The 24781-nt window shown below is 46.7% G+C and overlaps 1 protein-coding gene and 1 long non-coding RNA gene across 21 annotated transcripts in view; one reads left to right on the top strand and one right to left on the bottom strand.

The window, feature by feature from the left end:
* RNF157 (ring finger protein 157) overlaps nucleotides 1-24781 on the top strand; it is a 101989-nt gene that overhangs the window by 72210 nt on the left and 4998 nt on the right. For 4 of the 20 annotated variants that reach the window (XM_074020611.1, XM_005585041.4, XM_074020614.1 and 1 more), the window contains 15 exons: nucleotides 3187-3333; nucleotides 3773-3890; nucleotides 4501-4567; nucleotides 5483-5526; nucleotides 6743-6790; nucleotides 8918-8989; nucleotides 9844-10003; nucleotides 10199-10311; nucleotides 12629-12867; nucleotides 13700-13808; nucleotides 15549-15660; nucleotides 16135-16307; nucleotides 16553-16618; nucleotides 18056-18104; nucleotides 19927-20037. In XM_074020611.1, the coding sequence (XP_073876712.1) occupies nucleotides 3187-3333; nucleotides 3773-3890; nucleotides 4501-4567; nucleotides 5483-5526; nucleotides 6743-6790; nucleotides 8918-8989; nucleotides 9844-10003; nucleotides 10199-10311; nucleotides 12629-12867; nucleotides 13700-13808; nucleotides 15549-15660; nucleotides 16135-16307; nucleotides 16553-16618; nucleotides 18056-18104; nucleotides 19927-20037 (1628 nt within the window). Of the gene's footprint in view, nucleotides 1-3186; nucleotides 3334-3772; nucleotides 3891-4500; nucleotides 4568-5482; nucleotides 5527-6742; nucleotides 6791-8917; nucleotides 8990-9843; nucleotides 10004-10198; nucleotides 10312-12628; nucleotides 12868-13699; nucleotides 13809-15495; nucleotides 15661-16134; nucleotides 16308-16552; nucleotides 16619-18055; nucleotides 18105-19926; nucleotides 20038-24709; nucleotides 24751-24781 lie in introns of those variants that run through there. The other 16 variants (XM_074020608.1, XM_065532027.2, XM_015438873.3 and 13 more) reach the window with 9 other exon arrangements.
* On the bottom strand, nucleotides 19829-24725 carry LOC141408858 (uncharacterized). The gene is made up of 2 exons (XR_012426195.1): nucleotides 24426-24725; nucleotides 19829-21017 (listed from the first exon to the last, which is right to left on the bottom strand). It is a non-coding gene; the product is annotated as an uncharacterized lncRNA (long non-coding RNA).

Raw genomic sequence — 24781 nt, 5'->3', positions numbered from 1 at the left:
GCTTGAACCCAGGAGGCAGAGGTTGCAGTAAGCCAAGATTGTTCCACTGCACTGCACTCTGGGTGAGAGTGAGACTCCATCTAAAAAATAAAAAATAAGGCCAGGTGCGGTGGCTCTTGCCTGTAATCCCAGCACTTTGGGAGGCCAAGGTGGGCAGATCACAAGGTCAGGAAATCGAGACCATCCTGGCTAACACAGTGAAACCCTGTCTCCACTAAAATTACAAAAAATTAGCCAGCCGCCTGTAGTCCCAGCTACTTGGGAGGCTGAGGCAGGAGAATGGCGTGAACCCAGGAGACGGAGGTTGCAGTGAGGCGAGATTGCGCCACTGCACTCCAGCCTGGGCGACAGAGTGAGACTCCGTCTCAATAAAATAAATAAATAAAATAAAATAAAAATTAAAAAATTTTAAAAAGGCATAAATCTGTAAGTATTTGGAGATTGGGAAGAGAGCAGCAGCAACAAAATTTTAGAAGCTGGAAACACATAGTGAATATTAAATGACTTAGTAGACCCAGGATATCAGAATCCTGAACTAGCAGAAAGAAAAGCTGAGAATCAACCAATTTATACTGTGGTATTATCCCCCAAGGGGTTCAGAAATTAGCAGTGCCAGGTCTCTCTAGAAGTTGAGGTGGTAGGCTAAAATGAAGAGGATTGGTAGAAAGTCTGCCCTCAAGGTAGGCAGATCCCCTCCGTTATACCACACAGCCAGAACTACGTTACTACAGCCTGGCCAAAGGCAGGCAGATGACTGTCCCTGGAAAGGTAAAAACAAAGAATCTCTGGACAAGAGAGACCCAGGCACAGCTAACGGCCAGTACTAAAAACAGGCTAACCAGCCTGGGCAATATGGTAAAGCCCTGTCTCTACAAGAAATACAAAAATTAACCAAGCATGGTAGTGTACACCTGTAGTCCCAGCTATTGGGAGGCTGAAGTGGGAGGATCACCTGAGCCCAGGGAGGTCGAGGCTGCAATGAGTCACAATCACACCACTGCACTCCAGCCTGGGCAAGAGTGAGACCCTGTCTCAAAACAAAACGGGGGGTGAGTGGATCCTGGCAAACTGGGTGTTGAGCCCTCCAGCTGCCTCTCCACTCTGCCCCTAGAATGCTGGCAGCCAGGCCTTTGTCAAGAGAGAGAAAAACTGTTTTCTGGAAATTGGACCTGCCTGGATAGGAAAACCTAGGAGACTAGAGTTGGAGGTTCCTCAGCAGATCCAGATCAGCCCACAGTGAAGCCCGGGATCCCCAAGTCCTGCTGTGCACTCAGAGCTCTAATCAGCAGTTTAAGTATCTTAAATACAAGCAGACAGCCACAGATTCTTAGATGTGTAAGGAATGCCTATAATAGGAAAGACAGTAGCAAAACAAACCAACATTTTAAAACAACCTAACTAGGCCGGGTGTGGTGGCTCACACATTTAATCCCAGAACTTTGGGAGGCCAAAGCAGGAGGATCGCTTAAGCCCAGGAGTTTGAGACCAGCCTGGGCAACATAGTGAGACCCCATCTCTATATAAAATAATAATAAAGTAAAAAAAAAAAAATCTAATTGGAAACAAAAGCTATGCAGAAAGAAGAAAACTTCATTAATAGTCTCAAAGACATGAGAGAAGATATCTTTTTCTTTCATAGCCACAATGACACGAAGTTTATGAAACCAAAAAAAATTGCTTTTAGAAATTAAAAACAAGGAGCATAAATGAAAATTTCAATAGAATTATAGGAAGAAAACTTGAAATATCCTAGAAAGCAGAGCAAAAATCCAGAGAGAAGGAAAATAGAAAAAGAAAGATACAAGTAATAGAGCACCCATTTAGAAGGTCTGACATCCAACTAACGGGTTCTACAGAGAACAGAGGATATAAAAGGAAGGAAATCATCAGTGACATAGAATTTAAGAAAATTTCTCAGAAGCAGAGGGTACAAGTTTCTAAATGGAAAGGACCACCAAGTACCCACAGAGTGGATGAGAAAGAGGACTGTCTGTAAGCTTTCAGAAGAAGGATCAGCAGTTGGAACGACTTCAGACTTCTTGGGAACAATGCTGGGAGGTGAAAAATAAGGCAGTGAAAAGGCTTTCAGTGTCTTTTAGAAATTATTTATAATCTAGAATACTTTGCTCAGCCAAACTTTGAATGAAGTGTGAATGTTGAATAAAAGCTCTCAAAAGTTTATTTCCCAACACACCCTTTTTCAGGAAGCTGGTAGAACACATGCTCCACCGATACAAAAGAATAACCCAAGACAGAGGAAGACATGAGATACAGGAAACATGAGCTTCTACAGGAGGACAGAGGCAAAAGGGATCCACCAGGATGATGGAGGGGGAGAGATTCCAGGGTGGCGGCTGGGAGCCAGGTGCAGAGGGCCAAGTACAGATGGGAGCAAGTCCAAGGGACCTCCTCAATAAGATGAAATGAATAGACCACTTGGTGCATCTGAACGTCTTGAGAGATTTAGACAGCCCCAGAGAGCTTGGGTTGGAATTTGTGATGAGTACATAGAAAACTATGCAACTGGAAAAAAAAAAAAAAGAAAAAAAAAAGGGTGAGCACTAATTAAGAAAAAGTTAGGCAGGAAAAGAAAAATAATCATAGATTATATGTTTATATAATCACAGTAATACAGACACAAATGTACTGGACTATTATAAAAAAATTATGATGTAGCTATACTGTGGGGATGGGGGAGTTCCTATATGGAGCAGAATGAGTAAAGAGAAAGAAATCCTTGTTTCTATAGTAGGAAACCCATAGATAGTGCCTGAAACTGAAAAATCAAGAAGTAGTAACCCAAATATATTTTTTAGAAATGTGGTTAAATGCCAAAATGATCACTAAAAGCGGTGTCCTTTGAAGAGAAGGAAAGGGAAGAAGTAAGGCCTGCTATTTTTTGCCTTGAAGAAACTATTTAAACTACGTGATTAATAACTTTTATTAAAATAAAAACAAAACTGCCAAATGCACAATGATGTAGTGGTAGCACTGAAATATCAGAAGTAACCTGAGTGCCCAGCAATATTGGTCATGAAGCACTCTGTGATCATTCAGAATGAAGAGGTAGACCTATGCTTACGATCACTCAGAGAAGCCCACAATATATTGCTAAAATTTTTTTAAAAGGTAAATTTAAAAATATTGATATGCTACCCTGCAAATGCTGAGTCTCTGGTTTTCTAGATGTGCTGAGGAAGTGAAGAGCCCTGGAGAAGAGGCCAGCAAAGCTAAAGTCCACTACAATGTTGAGTTCACCTTTGACACAGATGCTAGGGTAGCCATCACCATCTATTACCAGGCCATGGAAGAGTTCCAGAATGGTATTGCCAGGTAAGATCAGGAGACCAGGTGAGCCACTTCCTTCCCAGATGGGTAGAGTCCATGTCTTATCCACTCAGCAAAGGTGGAAAACATTCTTTTTCTGCAGCCAGATGAGATCTGGTTCCTGAATAGATTTTCTTCTACAAAGCCCTACCCTTTACCTTTTCCCTTCAAATTGTGCCATCTTGGTATAGTGGCAAATGGTGGTATAGTCCTTCAGGTCCTTAAGGACTGTTAAAAATCTAGTAAGCTACCTTTCTTTGGATGTGTGGGTTGAATAGAAAAGTCAACATTGCCAAGCAAGAGCAAAGGAAATGGATTATAAAGGACCCTTTCTTCTCTTCGCTAGAGCCTGTTGATAATTGAGAACAGGCATGAGCAGAGGAAGTTGTCAGACCCATCTGTGCCAGATACTGACTTTTGCTTTGCCTCCCACTTGTATCAATAGCTACATTCCCAAAGACAACAGCCTCCAGTCGGAGACTGTGCACTACAAGCGAGGAGTGTGTCAGCAGTTCTGCCTGCCCTCCCATACCGTGGATCCCTCCGAGTGGGCCGAAGAGGAGGTGAGCTACCTTTGGGGAGGGTTTCCCACATCGACTCAGAAGGGCCTAGGGGCTACTTAGGACCCCGGCCAACAGCAAAGGGGCTGCTCAGACACTTGAAGGCCATGCTTACCTTTCTGTCTTGTGACTTCATCATGTCCTTTTAAAGCTCTGCTTATTTTGCATCAAGGATATACCTGACTTAGTTAATTTTTCCATTCCCTAGGAACGGAAATAGCCCATTAGCATAGGATACTTTGAGAAAGCCATGCTCAAAGAAAAAAAAAAAAAAAAAACCTATAGGTGAGAAGGCCTTATTTACATCTATGAGATTTTTAAAAAGAAGCTGATTCGCCTAGGATACTTTGAGAAAGCCATGCTCAAAGAAAAAACAAACAAACAAAACCTATAGGTTAGAAGGCCTTATTTACGTCTATGAGATTTTTAAAAAGAAACTGATGGCCCTCATTTAACAAACTTGGGTAATTAATAAGGCTGACAAGGAGCCTTGTTAATGAGGAGCAGAAATGAGATTAATGCTTGACAGTATCGCCCTTTCTGAGATTAACTGTGCCATCTAAATGTGTTAAGTCCTCTTTTTTTTTTTTTTTTTTCTTTTCTTTCCCTTCAGCTTGGCTTTGATCTGGACAGAGAAGTTTACCCTCTAGTGGTACATGCCGTGGTGGATGAAGGAGACGGTAGGGGCGATTTCTGTCCTCTTTGGCTGTGCACACTGCTCTTTTGTGGCATATTCCTGGCAGCAGCTGTGGCCCCAGAACAACATGCCTTCTTTGTGGGTGTTTGTGACTGTGAGTCAGGCAGTCTCTGCATCCTCTCACATCTGTGACTCCAAGCTCCTGGGCGGATGTGAAAAGTGTGGGTTTGGCTGGGCACAGTGGCTCACACATGTAATCCCAGCAGTTGGGGAGGCCGAGGCAGGTTTGGATCACCTGAGGTCAGGAGTTCGAGACCAGCCTGGGCAACATGGTGAAACCCTTTCTCTGTTAAAACTACAAAAATCAGCTGGGCATGGCAGTGTGTGCCTGTAATCTCAACTACTTGGGAGGCTGAGGCAGGAGAATCGTTTGAACCCAGGAGGCAGAGGTTGCAGTGAGCTGAGATTGCACCAATGCACTCCAGTCTGGGTGACAGAGTGAGACTCGGTCTCAAAAAATGTGGGTTAGCTGGGTGTGGTGGCTCATCCCTGTAATACTAGCACTTTGGGAGGCTGAGGCGGGCAGATCACCTGAGGTCAGGAGTTCGAGACCAGCCTGGCCAACGTAGTAAAACGCCATTTCTACTAAAAATACAGAACGTTAGCCAGGCATGGTGGCTCATGTCTGTAATCCCAGATACTTGGGAAGCTGAGGCAGGAGAATTGCTGGAACCCGGGAGGTGGAGGCCACAGTGAACCAAGATCATGCCACCGCACTCCAGCCTGGGCAACAGAGCCAGACTTTGTCTCAAAAAAAAAAGTGAGGGTTATATAAAATGCCCCTTCTAGGGACAGACTGGCACATTTGGTTTGCCAGATTGCAGGGAATTGGGGAAGGTCATGGGCATCAAGGTGTGCTGTTTGGGCTTCTTCACTCACATGCCTTTGTTTCTTTCAGAGTATTTTGGCCATTGCCATATACTGCTGGGGACTTTTGAGAAGGTGAGTGACTTTAGAGGGCCTCGCTTTATTCCCTTTAGCCCTTTCTTTCATGTGAGACACATGTAACCCCTGTTTGCTGGGTCCCTGAGCTCAGCAGAATGGGTCTGGCTTTAGAGGCTATGATGGTAACAGAACATCGCTTTGGGGGCTACGTTTGGGTGTAGGTCCAGCCCTGCTATCAGCTTGCTACAGGACCTTCAACTCCTTAGGCCTCAGTCTCCTTAAAATGAAAGGGTTAGACTGAGTCAGACGCGGTAGCTCACACCTGTAATCCCAGCACTTTGGGAGGCCAAGGTGGGTGAATCACTTGAGGCCAGGAGTTCGAGGCTAGCCTGGGAAACATGGCAAAACCCTGCCTCTGTTAAAAATATAAAAATTAATTAGCCGGGCGCGGTGGCGGGCGCCTGTAGTCCTAGCTACTCAGGAGGCTGAGGCAGGAGAATGGCGTGAACCCAGGAGGCGGAGCTTGCAGTGAGCCGAGATCGCGCCACTGCACTCCAGCCTGGGCAACAGCGTGAGACTCCGTCTCAAAAAAAAAAAAAAAAAAATATATATATATATAAAAATTAGCCAGGCATGGTGGCAGGCACCTGTAATCCCAGCTACTCAGGAGGCTGAGGCAGGAGAATTGCTTGAACCTGGGAGGCGGAGGTTGCAGTGAGCTGAGATGGCGCCACTGCACTCCAGCCTGGGCGATAAAGTGAGGCTCTGTCTCAAAAAAAAAGAAAGAAAGAAAGGGTTACACTGGATAGTTGTAAGATCTTTAAAGAATTAGGATTGTATAATTCTACTCTGAGAGCATCCAGGAACATGTGTACAGTAGTCCCCCTTATCCTCAGGAGATACGTTCCAAGACCCCCAGTGGATGTCTGAAACTGCAGATCGTACAGAACCCTCATAGACACTATGGTTTTTCGTAGACTTCATCCACACCTATGATAAAGTTTCATTCATAAATTAGGCAAAGTAAGAGATTAAGAATAATAGTAAACTAAAACAATTATAAGGTAATAAAAGTCTGAAAGTCATCTTTCTCTCTCAAAATATCTTATTGTATGTAATATTTTCAGACAGTGGTTGATGGTGGGTAACTGAAACCATGGAAAATGAAACTGCAGATAAGGGAGGGTGACTGTAACTGGGAGATGTAACAGAAGAATACCTGGAGCTTTATTACCCTCCCTTCCTTGTCATAACTTTCATATTTTCATTCCAGCACACAGATGGAACTTTCTGTGTCAAGCCCCTCAAACAGAAACAAGTAGTAAGTATTTGAAGACCGCAGACTGTTAGTGTTAGGGTCCTTCCTTCCTTTTATTCTTTCCTTTCTTCTTCTCTCTCCCTCTTTTTTTTGTTTTTGTTTTTGTTTTACTTTTTGCTAAGTCTCTCCTTTTCTTTTTCTTCTTTTTTTTTTTAATCAAAAAAGAAAAGAAAAAAAGGGAGTGCTTTTGAATGTTACAAGCTATTACAAACGACTTGGGTGGCCTGAAAGGAATGCTGATTTTTGATGTCTTCATTGTTCCAGAAGTGTTGGTGTTGAGGGAGCCTTTATCTGAGTAAAGGACTTGAGAAATGAAAGAACAAGATTTATTTCCCAACACTGGGTTTAGGGAGAACTCTTTTTATTTTAAATGCCAGAGTGAGAACTATTTCAAGCGAAAGGATAAGCATTAGGGTCCAATTTGGGGTAATTAGAGTCATTGGCTTAATTTATCCATTCCTTTTCTAAAATTCAAAGTTGGCCATTCTTCCTCTTGCAGAATGATCAGCACCTTGTGCATATGTCTGCTAGAAGTCCCAGCCCCTGCCATGTGCCAGCACTTTTCTTTCCACTCTTATAGAGGTAGGAGGAGACATCATTGGAAGGAGAGAGAGTGGTGCCAGTGGCATTGGCAAGGGAGGGTGGGTGAGGGGTAGGTCATCTCGAGGAGGGTGTAGAGCAGCTGGGTAGGAGGCAGGGCTGGGCTTCGTCAAGATGCAAAGAAAAGCCTCCCTGCAGATGGGTGATAGATATCTGAAATTCTATACTATCCATTCTTTTAGGTTAATTATTTGCCTCTCTTTTAATGAGGTCAGTAATAAGAATATCTTAGTATAAATTAGTTTTCCAATATAATCACTACATGAAAACAAGTTTTAAGAGCAGACGAGGAAACAGATCCTGAGTCCAGGGCACTACCTGGGCAGGCCAGGCCTTGGTGAGTTGCCTCATGGGGGAAGGCCTGGTTCTCCAGGAGGCCTGGATGGGATGGAAAGGTTCGTGTAGCTAGAGGAAAATGGTTTGTCTATTTTCCTCTTGTTAGATTGGCATTAGCAACAGACTATCAAACTGGAGAGTGGGATATAAAATCAGAGACAGGCTATGTCTTAGAGGAAGGGATAGCTAAGAAACAGAGGTGAGGCAGAAGAACGTGCTCCTAAAAGTAAATGGGGCAGGGCCAACTTAGGCACTGACATGGGCCAGGTTAGTGGGAGTGGGATTGGGCCTTGGTAGTTGGGGTTTTAAGAAACAGGGCTGGCTGGGCTTGGTGGCTCATCCCTCTAATCCTAGCACTTTGGGAGGCTGAGGCAGGTGGATCACTTGAGGTCAGGAGTTTGAGACCAGCCTGGCCAACATGGTGAAACCCCATCTCTACCACAAAATACAAAAATTAGCCAGGCATGGTGGTACATGCCTGTAATCCCAGCTACACAGGAGGCTGAGACAGGAGAATTGCTTGAACCCAGGAGGCGGAGGTTGCAGTGAGCCAAGATGGTACCACTGCACTCCATTCCAAGATGACAGAGCAAGACCCTGTCTCAAAAAAAAAAAAAAAAAGAAAGAAAGAAAGAAAGAAACAGGGCCAAGCAGTGTAATTTTGCTGCATGTTGGGGATGGGGTGGCGTCATGGTGTGGGGTACACACCATTAGCCTCTCCCTCAAGATCTTGCTATCGCCCTTTGCTTTCATATTTTCCCTTCCCATCTTTTTCCTTGCCAATTTCTTCTTTTTCTCCTTTCTATTCCTTTATTTTTATAATGTCTGAACTCAAATTGGATTACATAGCAAATGCCTATGTTTTAATGCATACCCTTCCATCCTTTTTCTAGTCTATGCCTTCTTAATTGTCCATAATAGTAAGCTGCAGTGCAAGTATTATTATTGTATTTGTGAACTTTTGTGTTCCCTATTGTATATAATGATGGGTGAATTAAATATTTGATTTTCTTTCTCCTCTCAAATAGAAAACATAAGTAAATAAAAGCATCCTTTACTTATCTAGGCCTTTGATTTTTTTGCATTATGAATCAGTAGTCCTTGGTTACCGAAAGAGGTAAGAGGGGAGGGAGTTCCCACTCTTGTCTCTCAGTAGAGACAGCCTGTCCTTGAACCTTTCTATTTGCTGTTCAGGTAGACGGGGTCAGCTACCTCCTTCAGGAGATCTATGGAATTGAAAACAAGTACAACACACAAGATTCTAAGGTAAGTTTTATCCAAAATTCTGAAGGTACTCTTTCCAGGAGGCCAAGTGAGAAATTATAAGCCAGCGTCCAGGAATTTAGTATGCCAAACTCTGAAATCAGTTAGGTCTTAGAAGGGTATTTTCTTGTTCCTCATTTCAGATCATTATGCTTTTACCTCTTGGGAAATGAGAAAAGTAGGCTGGTTTGGCTTTGTTCTGCCACAGAGTTCTGTCCAACTCGGTTTCCACCAGGGTCCTTTCTTTGCTCCTTTTCTTTTATCTGTGTGGTCCCCTAGGTCCCTTCAGCTGAGACTTGAGAGGCCTAGCTCTGAGCCTCATAGGAGCTCGAGTGGTTAGTCTTGTCCTCTCAATTTTAGATAAACACTTCCCAGAAGCAGTGAAGCTAAGTGTGTGGACGCACTGGGTAAACGACAAAGTCCAATGTCAATGCAGATTTTGTTCTTATTACTTATCCTAGCTCTTTTTTTTTTTTTTTGAGACGGAGTCTCGCTCTGTCGCCCAGGCTGGAGTGCAGTGGCCGGATCTCGGCTCACTGCAAGCTCTGCCTCCCGGGTTCACGCCATTCTTCTGCCTCAGCCTCCCGAGTAGCTGGGACTACAGGCGCCCGCCACCTCGCCCGGCTAGTTTTTTGTATTTTTTAGTAGAGACGGGGTTTCACCATGTTAGCCAGGATGGTCTCGATCTCCTGACCTCGTGATCCTGCCGTCTCAGCCTCCCAAAGTGCTGGGATTACAGGCTTGAGCCACCGCGCCCAGCCTACTTATCCTAGCTCTTTAGCCACACTGCCTTGTCTGTAAAGTATGGGACAGGAAGGGCTTTGTGACACTGGCTAAATTGCTTTCTCCTCGACCAGGTGGCTGAAGACGAAGTGAGTGATAACAGTGCCGAGTGTGTGGTGTGTCTCTCGGATGTCCGGGACACCTTGATTCTGCCCTGTCGCCACCTCTGCCTCTGTAACACCTGTGCAGACACCCTGCGCTACCAGGCCAACAACTGCCCCATCTGCCGACTGCGTAAGCCCCAGAGCGGCAGGGGGACTGGTGGGTGGGAGAGAGGACAAGAGGACATTTACAAAACACTGAAGCATGTGCTGCTGCTGGATCTGACAAACGGATGCGCGCTGGGAGGGATCATGGTTTCTGTCTGGGCTCTTGTTCATCCTTAATCCTGCATCAGGATGTCCTGATTGCCTGTTTTCTTCTTCACAGCCTTCCGGGCACTGCTTCAGATCCGAGCCATGAGGAAAAAATTGGGCCCTTTGTCCCCAACCAGCTTTAACCCCATCATCTCATCCCAGACATCTGACTCTGAAGAGCATTCAGTAAGTTGGGCTCAGAACCACGGCCCCTCTGAAGCAAATGCCTCATTGGCTTTTTTAAACCTTTCATGCTTTTCTATGTGGCATTGCAGCAAGGAATTAGACCTGGGTATGCTGCAGTATTTAGCAGCCCAGCTGAGAGCATGTGTTACAACCAAATTATTACTGTGGAAGATTGAGTACTGGTCATGAAAACCTCCCTTTTCCTCTTTGGGAACTTGGTGTCCAGTTAATATTTACCATCCTAGAGCCATCTGCTTGCAGTTTCACTCCAGCCAGGTTCAACTCCAACTCCCTCAGGCAGAAACAATGGGACGATTATTTTGGATTTAAATACAATTTATTTTCTTTATTCAAATCTTCGAAGAAAGTAACTGTTTTTCTTTATCCTGTTTTGTGGCCTCAGTGCCTGAGATAAAGTGCCCTCAGTTTCCTAGTGTAAGTGCTGATATTAGAGTGAAACCTGAAAGCTTTGCAGTTAAAGAAGAGCAGATACTGTCTGTCTTTAGATTAACGCACTGCTGGGAGAGATGATTATTCAGTGAATGGTATTGGGATAATTAGTTAGCTATTCCAGGAGGAAAAATCAGTTTAGCACTTTACTCCTTACCAAATAAATTCCAGCTGGAGTAACTAATTAACTATATTAAAAGCATTAAACCAAACAAACATTACAGCAAACCAAACAAAACAAAACATTCAAAACCTAGAATAAATTGGCCGGGCGCGGTGGTTCACGCCTATAATCCCAGCACTTTGGGAGGCCGAGGTGGGCGGATCACAAGGTCAGGAGATCGAGACCATCCTGGTTAACATGGTGAAACCCCGTCTCTACTAAAAAAAAAAAATACAAAAAATTAGCTGGGTGTGGTGGCGAGCACCTGTAGTCCCAGCTATTCGGGAGGCTGAGGCAGGAGAATGGCCTGAACCCGGGAGGCGGAGCTTGCAGTGAGCGGAAATTGCGCCACTGCACTCCATCCAGCCTGGGTGACAGAGCGAGACTCCGTCTCAAAAAAACAAAACAAAACAAAAACCTAGAATAAATTATAGACGATTGTTTAGTTGACTTTAGATTGGAAAGGATTCTCTAAGCGTGAAAGCAAGAGCCATACATTTTACTACCTAAAAAGTTTAGCACGTCAGAGGTCTAATAGGTGACCAAAATTAAAAGTTAGACAACAAATAGTAGTTTTTTTAAAAAGTATTTACAATGTATCAGAGGAAAAGCTAATGTCTTTGCCATAGTTCATATCGAATAATACAGTAGATTAATGGGCAAAGGGCATAAACAAAACATACTCAACATAGAGTTTTTTAAAAAGTTCAACCACGTTAAAAATCAATGATATGTGAATATGAGAATACCATTTTCCAACTTTCAAATTTTAAAAACTTTTTTTTGTAGTGATTCTCCCCGCTTTCAGGGAAGCAGTCAGAATAGGTCTTCTGTATTACTTACAGGAGTGTAACTAGAAAAGGCACTGAAAGAAACAAAACAGTGGAAAACAGCAATATATATCAAGAACCTTAAAAACATTTATACCTCATCATCTAAGAGCTAAGAATTTAACAAGAAGAAGATAATTTGAAAAAAAAGGCATTCAAGGATGTTCATCAAAACTTGTTTACAATAGGATGTGCTAGACACAACTAGATACACAGCACTAGGAGAACAGTTAGAAAACTTAGGGGATCTGTAAGAAGGGGACATATATGAAGAGGCTTCAGAAACGAAGGAAAATATTTATGTTCTGGCCAGGCATGGTGGCTCACATCTGTAATCCTAGCATTTTGGGAGGCCAAGGCAGGCGGATCGATTGAGACCAGGAGTTCAAGACCAGCCTGGGCAACATAGTGAGATCCCATCTCTATTTTTTAAAAAAGAGGAAAGTATAATAAAATAAGCAGAATATAAAATTGTTATTTACAGGTTGATCAAAACTGTGTAAATAGTACACAGAAAAAAATGGGAAGAAGAGACACCAGAATGCTAACAAAAGTCACTTTGGTGATTTGATTACTGGTGATTTTTTTTCCTAATTTTTTTCCTAATAATATATTTTCCAAATTTCCTATAATTAACATATTTCCGTTATAATCAGAAAAAAAATAGAGATTATTAAGAAAAAGCTTACCAATAAGCAGGATCTACAATGTGTAGTTCTTTGATATTTTACCTCTTCCTCTAGTACAGTTGTTCTTACCAAACCCCCCAAGAACAGATATAAAACATTTTTTTCTGTGTAGAGTAAGTAGCATAATCATGTCATAAAACAAAAAGGACCTAATTGATTTTTCAACCTGTCTCTGATTCCCCTAGTCCTCAGAGAATATTCCACCAGGCTATGAAGTAGTATCTCTTCTGGAGGCCCTCAATGGGCCCCTCACCCCATCCCCAGCAGTTCCTCCACTTCACGTGCTTGGAGATGGCCACCTCTCAGGAATGCTCCCTTCGTATGGCAGTGATGGCCACCTGCCCCCTGTCAGGACCATCTCACCTCTTGACCGCCTGTCTGACTGCAGCAACCAGGGACTCAAACTCAAAAAGAGTCTCTCCAAGTGAGTAGCCAGTGCTCCACAGTATTGCCCCCAGAATCCATGATGAGATGTTTCAACTCTCCTTGGTGCTGGCCCACATCCTGGGGCCTTAGGGCAGAGTAACCCTCTGGGCTGTTCCCAGAGCTGCTTGTGGGAAGGTTATCCCATCCGTTAAGAGATGAAAATAAGATGGTATGTAGGCACTTAGGAAAATTCTGATGAGACAAATCTCTTATGTATTCTTTTTGTTTTCAAGGATAGGGGATGGGTTATAGGGAAGAGGACATTGAACACTGTGGATAGGGCCATCTAGGCCCCTGGGAGCACTGCTTAGTCCAAAGACTGAAGGAACCTTGTGATCCATATCTCTTAAACATCTAAGTCCAGCTAGGTACAAATCGTGACAAGGTTTCTGTGGCAGAGTAAAGCAGAGGGTATTTTACAGATGAAAATATTGAGACCCTGTAAACGGCTGTGGTTTTTCCCAAGTTTAGACAGCAAGTCATCAAAGGAGCTAAAGGTAAAACTTAGCACTTCTGACACCCAAAAGAGGTCTACATCCCTCCCTGGTTCTCTTTTCTACCTCCCTAGTCCTACTTAAGATTTGGGTTTTGAACCAGGAAAGTTAGCCCAGACCTACTCAGCTACTCAGGAGGCTGTACTCCTCCTCTGTTAAAGACGTCAACAAGAGGATCGCTGAAGCCCAGGAGTCTGAGTCCGGCCTGGGAAACATAATGAGACCCTGTCTCAAAAAATAAAAAAGATTTGGGTTTTCCCCTCGGCTCCCCTTGCAGTATGTACTGTTCTTTAAATGGACGTTGGATATAGCTGCTTTTCCACTGGACTCCTATAGATCCATTTCCCAAAACTCTTCCGTGCTGCATGAAGAGGAAGATGAGCGTTCCTGCAGTGAGTCGGAGACACAGCTCTCTCAGAGACCATCAGCTCAGCATCTCGGAGAGGTAATTGATATTCCTCTCCTCTTCTTGGGTGTTGAACTCCAGGGACTTTCCTTCTACCTGCATGGCTCATCAGGTCCCTCTGCTCTCATTCACTTATCAAACACCTTTTCAACGCCCTCTGAGGCAGTGGCAAAGATTTCACTGGATTCATGCATTCAACAGCATATGCAGCCTGTGTTATTTGCCAGGCACTGTGCTATATGCTGAGTATAGTAGCTGGGACACAACAAAAGTCCCTGCCCTCATAACATATTCTTGCTAGCTGGGGTGAGGGTGGGGGACACAAAAGACAGTAAGTAAAAAAATACATGTGTACCAGGTGGGGCTGTGGATCAGCGTGTGTGACATGTGGGAAGGGAGTGTCACAGCTGGAAGTGGGGGCTGCCATTCTTAAAAAGCGGTCCAGGAGCCGAGACCAAGGGAAGTGTGAGAGCTAGCTATGCAGATATACGAGGAGAGAGGGCCCTAGGCCTGGGAACAGCAAGGAGAAAGCCCTGAGGGTAATTGGGGGGTGCCAGGAGGCCCACGTGGAGGAATGGAAGGCTGGAATTTTCTACTCTGTGTGTCCCACAGAGACCTCACATAACAAAGGTTTATGCAGCTTCTCTCTGTAGGGCACTGAGCTAGGTAGAGTGGGGCATAGGAAGGTAAATAAAGTGGTCCCTGCCCTTAGGTGCTCAGGTCTGGCTGGGACAGGACATATACATGGGAATAGCATGTGCCTGGCACGTCATTGTTGCTCAGTAAGTATGTGTTAAATGACTGAGTAAACTTTATAGAAAAGCAGTGTGCCCAAAACAGAGACAATAAATTGCTGTGTCAGAGATGGACAAGATCATTGTAAGTGGAGGAAATCAGAAAATGTGTTACGGCAGAGTAGCATTTTAGCTAAACCTTGAAGTTTTTTAGATATGAAAAAGGTGAGAGAAACATCCATGTGGAGAGGACAGTGCATGCAAAGGCACAGAGCAGGAAGTCGGGGCTCGGAGCAAGCCAGGGGCACGGTGAGCACTTCGTTTCCCAAAGGCCCACCTGACCGCAGCATGCAGCCTGGACTAGACAGGAGACAGACCCAGCCAGGAAAGGGCTTCGGTAGCCCAGGCAAGAAGGACTGCCTGAACTAAGACAAAAGAGAAGCGCCTGGAGGAAAGGGAAGGGATTATGGAGACACAGTTCATAGAACTTTGCATCTGCCTCGGATGGGTGAGGCTGTGCACCCAGATGCCTGGCAGATGGGGGCTGGGATCAGAGATGGGGGCGTGGGAGGAGCAGCAGGCTGGGGAGCAAGGTGGTGTTTGTATCAGAAAGCAGCTGGGCAGGAGTTAACTGGGGTCCGTGTGGAGATACCCTGCAGGCAGGAAGGCCTCTGCTGTCTTTGTATGCTTTTGCCTCAGAAGGAAAGCTGATCATAATCCTGGGGAAACCTGGGGTGTCCCCATGTCACAGCTGCGGGGTGACCTGTGTCACCCGAGCTGCATCTTTGTATGGCCGCAGCAGATGGCTGTGCCCTGGGCAGGAGGTATTGACTGACGTGTGCGCCTCCCCTGGGAGGCAGTCATTCCAGGCTTGGGCTGAGAAGTGAGGACGGAATAGAGAAGCTGCGGCCTCTGCATGCCACTCAGTCCCTCCCAGTGTCGCCTTTCCTCCTCATCTCTACCCAGACCTCCGCCCTGACCCCTTTCTCCAGCACAGGTGACTCGCACTTGCTCCATGTCCTGTTGTGTCCCCCACACCCCCCAGGAATGTGGTGTGACTCCAGAAAGTGAGAATCTCACCTTGTCGTCATCTGGAGCTATTGACCAGTCGTCTTGTACAGGGACGCCTCTGTCGTCCACTATTTCCTCCCCAGAAGGTACATGAGGAGCAGGGAGTGGCTGCATGTCCTTCCCCCTTACCCAGCCCACAGTGTCCTGGTGTTTCCTCTGGGAAGGGACATGGGAGTGGCAAGCTAATACCTGGACTGCATGACAAGTAGGCCCTGGCTTGAGAGGGAAGAGGACTTGCTTTCCTACCATGGGTTAGCGGGCTTGCCTGTAGCTAGCGGGTTGTTGGTTCTCTCAGCCCCAGTCCTGCTGTCATGAGGTTTCCTTTAGCATGATGACAGGGAAAAGCAAATGTCTTGTCCCCGAGGCTAAGTTCTGAGCTCTAAAATATAAAGGAACAGAATTTTGGAAAACCGTAAACCTAAAACCACTTTTAGGGGAGGGCAAGATAAGGCCACTTCACTCCTCACTGCCTGAGTGCAGGGAGAGGGCTCTGCTCCCCAGAAAGCTTGCAGAAGCCCTGCCTGACCTCCAGGCTCCTTCCCCATCCCCTGTCTCCAAAGGCCCTGCCAGCAGCAGCTTGGCCCAGTCTGTCATGTCCATGGCATCCTCCCAGATCAGCACCGACACCGTCTCCTCCATGTCTGGCTCCTACGTCGCCCCTGGCACTGAAGAGGAGGGAGAGGCTCTCCCTTCCCCCCAGTCTGCCAGCAGGGCCCCCTCAGAAGAAGGAGAGGTAAGGGAAGGGACGGGAACCGCCCTGGCTTCTCTGTTCTTTGCATACATGTCCAAAGTAGCATAACCAAAGGTCTGCCATGCATGGCTGCAAAACGCCCCAAAATGCCAGGAGTGCCACAGAAAACAAGGCATTCCCTTAGGTCTGACCCTCCTATTTGACGCCAAGTTTGTACTGAAGAAGGTTTGGGTTTGCTGTCACGAGAGCTTGATGGAAGAGCCTGTAAAAACTGTGCTCTTCTGCAGGGGCTGCCAGCGGAGTCTCCAGACAGCAACTTTGCTGGCCTCCCAGCTGGAGAGCAGGATGCAGAGGTAACCCCAACAGCACGGAGTGGTGCCCCTTCGCATAGCCAGAGGAGTGCTGGCCTTGGCTGGGATGCCAATAAGGACCAGGGCCAGGAGGCTTTGCTGACAAAGTCTTCCTGGGGGACATGCCTGGATCAGTGAGAAGTAGAATATGGGTAGAGATGAGAGCGGCTGCACCAGGGCCTGTGGACTGTCCAGTGAGTGGGGCCACTGTTCCCAGGGTCACTGGTGTAGAGTGAGTTCAAGAGGGAACTTTTCTTTTTTTTTTTTTTTTTTTTGAGACAGAGTCTTGCTCTGTCGCCCAGGCTGGAGTGCAGTGGCCGGATCTCAGCTCACTGCAAGCTCCGCCTCCCGGGTTCACGCCATTCTCCTGCCTCAGCCTCCCGAGTGGCTGGGACTACAGGCGCCTGCCACCTCGCCCGGCTAGTTTTTTGTATTTTTTAGTAGAGACGGGGTTTCACCGTGTTAGCCAGGATAGTCTCGATCTCCTGACCTCGTGATCCACCCGTCTCGGCCTCCCAAAGTGCTGGGATTACAGGCTTGAGCCACCGTGCCCGGCCAAGAGGGAACTTTTCTTGCCAGCCCCTGGCCTTAAGAATGTATTGTCCGTCATTCCACTAGTATTTACATGGGGGACTGTGTCACAGGTGCTCATTGGTGCTGGGGCACATACAGACCTATACAGATCTGTGTGGCGAGGTTTCTGCCTACCCCCACCCACTGCACCTAGGAGCCCAGTCTAGCAGGCAGACAGGACCACAGTTCAGTGTGAGACAGCCCATGGTGTGCTGTGGAATGCCGGCTCACAGGGAGAGGTCTAGAACTCTTCTTGAGCCAGCTACTCTCAATGGAGGATCTGGATGGGGTTTGTGATCTTAAGGAATTTCTCAAAGTCTTATGATCTCAGTTTGCTCTTTCATTTAGTAACTTTTACTTCTACCTTAGAGAAACAGTATCAGTTTGCCGGGCGTGGTGGCACATGCCTGTAATCCCAGCTACTAGGGAGGCTGAGGCAGGAGAATCACTTGCACCTGGGAGGTGGAGGTTGTGGTGAGCCGAGATCATGCCATTGCACTCTAGCCTGGGCAACAAGAGCGAAACTCTGTCTCAAAACACACACACACACACACACACACGCACACACACACACACACACAAGAGAAACAGTATCAGCTAAACTATTAACAAGGGTGTTCCTGACAGACCATTCTGAGCATACATGGGTAATGTGGCTCGGATCTAATCCCTATAGGCAGACGGTGCCTCACCAAGCAAAATCTGCCTCTACTCAGCCTCTCAGGCATATTAAACACAGATGGAAGTATATGCTGTTAACGTAGGCCCTGGAGTTAGATACCATTAGGATGATTAGTTCTGTCTTCAGCCAATCAGTTTACTCATTTTGCTGCTTTATAGACTCACAGGACCTTCCTTCTGTCCTAGGGAAATGATGTTATGGAGGAAGAGGATGGATCACCCACGCAGGAAGATGGTAAAAGATCTGGTCCTTTACTTCCTTTAGTTATATTTCTTTCCTGGGTCTTCTTTAAGGGGTAAAGAAAAGGGTACCGGTATGACTTGGTGGCACTGCTCAGTTGTGTGGGACTGTTAAGGGAAAGGTCGTCGTCTTAGTGGTACATCAAAGCAAGCAGGGCATTGATGACCTCTATGACCTCCTCAGCTCTTTCTGGGTCTCAGAGCCATGGATGTCAGGTGCGAGTGCTGCAGGAGATACATACAGGTCCATATTTACCTCAAGTAGATTCGGAAGCTCTCTAAGCAGTTCCCATCATCAGCCTCCCTGCTGCAGGTTTTCAGTGGAGCCCCATAGAGCTCTTCTGGCAGTCTCAGTGTTGAACAGCAGTAGCCATTTCTTCCACTGTGGGGAGGAGGAGGACTATTTGGCAGCTGGTCAGATCTTGCTTTAGTTAGGAAAATGGTCGACATTACTGTAAAAGAGGACTCTCAGGAGCCAGCAGACATATTAAAGGCGTGGTCAAGGAAACAGGTCCAAGTTTCTTCAGGAGCTCAGCTTAGGCAAGTATTTTAAAGGCTATTGTAATGATCTTCCTTTACCATAATTCAGGCCTCAGTTATATCTTCAGTTGGAAGAATGTTGTTTCCAGGAAGGCTAGAAGAGAAGGAATGGCCCACAGAGCAAGGACATAGGAGGAAGAAGGTGGGCAGGAAAGTCTCCCCCAAGCAGCGAACACCACGTGTTCCAGGAGCCAGACTCTTCCTCCTGCTGCTCTGAGGCACCTCCCTTAGGGGCGCCTCCAGAGCACACATATGCCCGGCCTGGATGCAGAAGCGCCAGCAGATGTCATCCTATTGCTTCTGCTTTAGTGCTGGCCATCGCTTGGGAAGTGTTGGAGGTGCGCATGTGGACATGACAGGTCCCGCCTGGCCAAGGAGCTTGAAGGAGAAGGTGGCCACCAAGGCTGCCTCCGTCAGCTCTTGCACCCCAGCCCAAGGGGGTTTGGAGTGTCACCAACTCAGTTGATGACTTCAGTGCTTGAGGCTCTAGCGTTACCCCTTGTGATTATTTCTCCCATAGAATATTTGCTTCTAAGAAGTACAGTGTGGCCAGGTGGTTTCACCTGACATTCCCTAGCCCGTGGAATAGATTTGTTTTATTCTCTCTGTTTTCACTGAGAAAAAAAGAGGGGAGCTTGATTTTAAAAAAAGACACGTTTTAAAACTTTTCCCTTCCTTTCTTACATGTCTGTAGATTTCTGGTTAGCCACTTAAAACACACTGAAAATAACAACTGAGGTCTCGTAAGAAAGGAAATCATAATTTTGTGAATGTAGTCATTCTGATTTGATATGCAAAATTATGGACCCTAAGACCTTTAGTTGTTGTTTCATGTACTTATTTTGCAGAGCCATGTGGTCATAAACACACCCAGCTCGCACCCAAGGCAGACGCAGGCATGAGCAGGATGACCTCCCCACTGGCCCTCCCTAGCTTCTGCCGGCTGGTTGCAGCCTCACCAGCCTGGCCTCTGCCCAGCTCTGCTCGCTCTAGTGTTCTCTGTTGAGCCTGTGTCCCACAGCCCTCCTCAGTGATCTGACTTGTTAGGGAACAGCAGACGGAAAGGGCTCTAGGGAAACAGCAGGATAGCGTGAGAATACAGACATGCCACACAATGTGATTCCTTTCTTGTCCACTCTTTACCCACTAAATTACTGTCTTTTTTAACACATTATTTGATTTTTTTTGGTCTCCATCCTTAAGATTTTTATTTTAAGGACAGCAATGCAGAGAAAAACATAGCCAGCACCTCTCTAACTGCATTAACTCCATTACAGGCCAGAGGACATGCGCATTTCTAGGTATGGAGTGTGACAATAACAATGACTTTGACATCGCAAGCGTGAAAGCACTGGACAATAAGCTGTGCTCTGAGGTCTGCTTACCTGGTGAGTGGCAGTCTGCTGAACATGAACTTGGTGGGGGACGATCCCTGTGCTCTTACCCCTGCTCTCACCCTGGTACACCCATCTCCTGCCCTGCAGTTCCTGCCAAGAAGGCCTGGGGTGTGCTAGTGCTGGAGACCAGTTGCTGAAAGGAAGTAAGAAGGCCTGGGAGAGTCCTTGAGCTTTTTGCAATGAGCCAGCCTTGCTCTGAGTGAGAATATTAGGATAGGAAGAAAGAAGCAAAACTTATGATTTGGCCTAACCACTCTCCACCCCACATCACGGCCTTGCAGGTGCCATGTCAGGTGGCCTGGTCTTGTTTTCATCAACAGGAAGTTTGAGCAGACAGACACCACCTCTCTACGAAGGTCTTGGAAGGATTGCCTGAACCCCTTAAAAGTGAAGCCATAGCTCCTCAGAAGAAAAGTGTTTCAGCTAGGATCGGAGAGGGATGTGAAAGTCAGCATTTTAGAGGCTAGGGCATGGCTCTGTGATCCATGAGCTTTGGGTTACCAGTTGCATTGTACATACTACTGGATTTGGATCCCAGCGGAGAGGTCAAGTTAGGGCTCCTTTATGCTCCCTGGAGCTGTAACTTCACAGGTGATCAGGTTGTCACTGTGCCCCTTATTCCTCCTTATGATGCTAAACTGAATCTAGCTAATGTCTTACACAGGATCAGGTTAATCACACATTGAGCACCGAGCGCCTTTTTAGTTAATGTGCCCATTCAAGGGCTCTAAAAACTGCTTTTCTAAAATCCACATCTTGCCCAAGTGGACTCAGTCAGATGTCCCCTCCGGGTTTCACGACAGAGATTGTCCTTCACACCGTGTTGTTTGAATCCTCTTAAACATTCCCCGAACGAAGACTCACTTCAGCTTCAGAACAGCCACATCACGGGTCCAGTGCTTTACTCGCTCAGCGACGTGGCTGGAGGCGTTGGAGCCACACGACCTCTGTGGTTGCCACTCTCCATCAGCCTGTGCAAGACACAGTGCAAGCACGCTCTGGCCCCACACAAGCTTGTGGCAGGGGAAGCTGAAATTCCCTAGAGACACTTTCTCCAGCCCTTCAAAGGGCTTTCTTGAGTCATTTTCTATTTAATTTGTTCTAAAGGCACTGCCCAGGCCTCTTCATCTTCAGTGAGACCAAAAGAGGCAGTATCGGTTCCCCTGCTTCTCCTGCACAGGCCCAGGGAAGACCCGCTTCCTGCCTGAGCGTGGAGGAGGGAGCGCCGACCACGGGGCCAGACTCCTGCCAGTTAGGCCTGGACTGGAGCTGCTGGGGCCCAGGGGCTGCTTCACTCCCTGCCTTCCCACTCCTGGCCTGGCTTCCATCTGTCCATTTGTGTTCCACATCATTTTGGCAAATGTAAATCTGTCTGTCTGGTTTGTTTATTTTCTAAACTCATGTATGTTCTGTAGACTTGGTATGAAAGTTCCTGTTCACTCCGTGCCAGTACTGTCCTCCCTGCCAATGCTTTGCCCCGTCCAAGCTTGCTGGGCACGCACACACCTGGGAGGCGCTCGCTTGGGGTTGTGAGCAAGGCTCCCATTCCTGATTGGCAAGGGCCTGTATTCAGGGTACTAAGATCTTCTGAGAAAAAAATATTTGTGAGACTGTATTTCTGTTTTACAAAAATGGGAATGCTTCTGTGGCAAGGGCTGTGGAAAGGATTTGGTTTTAATTGGCATCCTCCGTCAAGATGGTGTCTCTGCCTTAACCGTGCCCTGTGTCTGAGGCAGCTCTACCCTGGTCTACCCCTTACTTGGCTTTAGGAGATACATTTAGGTTCTTGCCTCCCTCAAGGGGCTCCCTTACCCACCCCTATTTTTTTGGCAGAGGGAGCTGCTGGGAGTTGTTTTAGCCAATAGTGCTAGTGGAAACTGAGCTTATTCCTCCTCTTCCTGACTCCCCCCAGCTGACCTGCTTGTTGATAGTTACTCCATGGGATCACAGGAGAGTGAGGACTGGGAGGAAGAGAGAAGCCCTGGGGTTCCTTAGGGTGACTTGTGGAGCCAGCTATTTAGAGATTATGATGTGCTCACACTTTGTGCCAGACATGAAATCACATGCCTATGATGGCTCTTGGGAGAGGGCCTCAGGTATAGGCACTGTAAATGTCCCATTATATCCTCACCAGAGGCCTCAAGATGGGGGCCTGTATTCAATATACTAAGATTTTCCAAGAAAAAAAATGTGTGAAACTATATTAATTTCTGTTCAATAAAAATGGGAATGCTTCTGTGGCAAGGACAGTGGAAAGGATTTGAGTTTTTTTGTTTTTGTTTTTTATTTTTATTGAGACAGAGTCTCGCTCTGTCACCCAGCCTGGAGTGCAGTGGCACGATCTCGGCTCACTGCAACCTCCGCCTCCTAGGTTCAAGTGATTCGCCTGCCTCAGCCTCCTGAGTAGCTGGGACTACAGGCGCCTGCCACCATGCCCAGCTAATTTTTGTATTTTTAGTAGAGATGGGGTTTCACCATGTTGGTCAGGGTGGTCTCGAACTCCTGACCTCAGGTGATCCGCCCACCTTGGCCTCCCAAAGTGCTGAGATTACAGGTGTGAGCCACTGTGCCTGGCCATGATTTGTTTTTAATTGGCATCCTCGGTCAGTAGCTGGGTGAAAGTGATGTCTCAAAACCTCTGGTTCCCTTTTTACTTGAGAGGGAAAAGCACATCTCTCTAGGCAAAATGTGTCTCTGGTTCCACTGGTAGCAGATTTGCTGGAGAACTCTCTGGAAGTGTCTGCTAGGTTACAGACAGGAATATCCACTTTGGTAGGTCTCATGGAGTAAATAAACCTCTTCACACTCAGCTATAAGTTCAGTTTTCTATCTTAGGGCTGAGATACCACTGGCTGTCTTAGCTCATCACTGTTCCTGCAGCCAGCTCTCTCCCCATCAGGACAGCTGCACATGCGCCTGGTCTCTGCTTGAGTCTGTTTCCCTCTTCAAGCGGGTGCCACTCCCTTCACAGAGGGCCAGTGGGAAATGGAACCCAGGGTGCCTCCCATGCTCTCCCTGTGCCCTGCGCCATGCTCACAGGCTCTGCCAGGAGACCTGGCTGGTGGCAAGAACTGAGAACCTTGTTGGTTCCTATCCTCACCACTCTGGTCACACTGGTGAGGGGCTTAGAGGCACTTTTGTCATTCCAGCCCCGCTCCCCCTAAGAAACTTCTGGGTTTTCCTGAGCCCCAAGACCAAGGGCGGATTTTGGGGCGTGGTGTGTTCTGAGATTGCTTCTGAAAGGAATAAAGGAAGGAGATCTCAGTTGACGGGTGTGGCAGGTGGTAGTAAGACGAGAATTGTGAGACCATGCTAAGCAGATGTGGCTCCAAGGAGTTTGGTGGACTGTTACACAGGTGGCAGGATAGTCATCATGGCAAGTGACAGTTCTATGAAGGCCCTGGGGTAGTCAGTGATGGAAAAAGGCAAAGATAGGCCGGGCGCAGTGGCTCACGCCTGTAATCCCAGCACTTTGAGAGGCCGAGGCGAGTGATCACTTGGGCCCAGGAGCTGGAGACCAGCCTGGGCAATGCAGTGAAACCCCATCTCTACAGAAAATACAAAAATTAGCCAGGTCCCAGCTACTCAAGAGGCTGAGGCGGGAGGATCGACTGAGCCTGGGAACCGGAGGTTGCAGTGAGTCAAGATCACACCACTGCACTCCAGCCTGGGAGGCTGAGATGGAGTGAGACTCCATCTTGAGGAAAAAAAAAAAAAAAACAAAAAACAAAGGCAAAGATAATTTGGGTCTTTTTAGTGGGAATACAAATATAATTTTTAAATGACTGCATTCCACTGGAATGAGCATATCCAGTGAAATCTAAAAAGGTTTGTGGAGACCTGAAATTGAATTATCTCCTCTTTTTGAGAGGCCTCAAAACCCAAGACTAAGATGCTACTTGCACTTTATGGGCACTAAGGAAAAATTCAAACTAAGTTCCTCCTTCCCCTGGAGAGCAACCCTACAAAGACAGTTGAACTATTACAGTCCTTACATTTAACAAGAGGCAGGAAAGGGGCTTGTGAAATTTTCCTAAATGTACTCCCAAAATCTACCTCTAGAGGTCTCTTTATACTCCCATTTTTGATATCCCAAAAAATGAGACGTGAATGGAAAGCACTGTTACCCATATCCCTCTAAGGATTTTAAATCTCTACGCTCCATTTTTTGGCTGGAGGGGCCTCCAGGCCAGACAAAATGGCGGCACCTGCTCTGGAAGGCCCCTCAGCACCTACACTGACTTTCCGCAGCCAGGCTCACCGTGGGAACGAGGCTAAGGAGAGAGCAGCAGCAGGGCCTTGCCGTGGGCCCCTCAGGGTCCTTGCCAGGGGAAGGGCCCCCCCACTTGCTGCCGAATCTCCCTCACCACAGAGCTTACCAAGAGGCCAGGAGAGCAGACTTCAGATCTGATTCTTGAGTCTTCCACAAGTAACCGATGTTCTGCCCTGGCTAAGACTTCTATAGAATAGAAGGGTGGAGTTTGTAGCGAGGACTCCTGTGAATTCAGAGTCAGGACGGCTCTCTGGGCAGCCTCTCAGGCCCAGCGTTCCGTGGCTTGCTGGTGGTGGCGGTGGTGGTGGTGGTGCTGCTGTTTTTATTTGTGCATGCATGTGTGTCTTCTCTCTTGTTTACCATTTGCTTTTGGTCTTTCCTACTGAACAGCCGCAGCTCCGGAGTCCTGCCCCATAAACATTGAGGAATAGGTATGAGATCTACCAAATTATATGAATGAAC

Source organism: Macaca fascicularis, chromosome 16 (assembly GCF_037993035.2).
Source record: "Macaca fascicularis isolate 582-1 chromosome 16, T2T-MFA8v1.1".
NCBI classification, from domain to species: Eukaryota; Metazoa; Chordata; class Mammalia; order Primates; family Cercopithecidae; genus Macaca; species Macaca fascicularis.
Note: the sequence above shows the minus strand (reverse complement) of the source record. Positions and strands in the feature narration are given on the sequence as shown.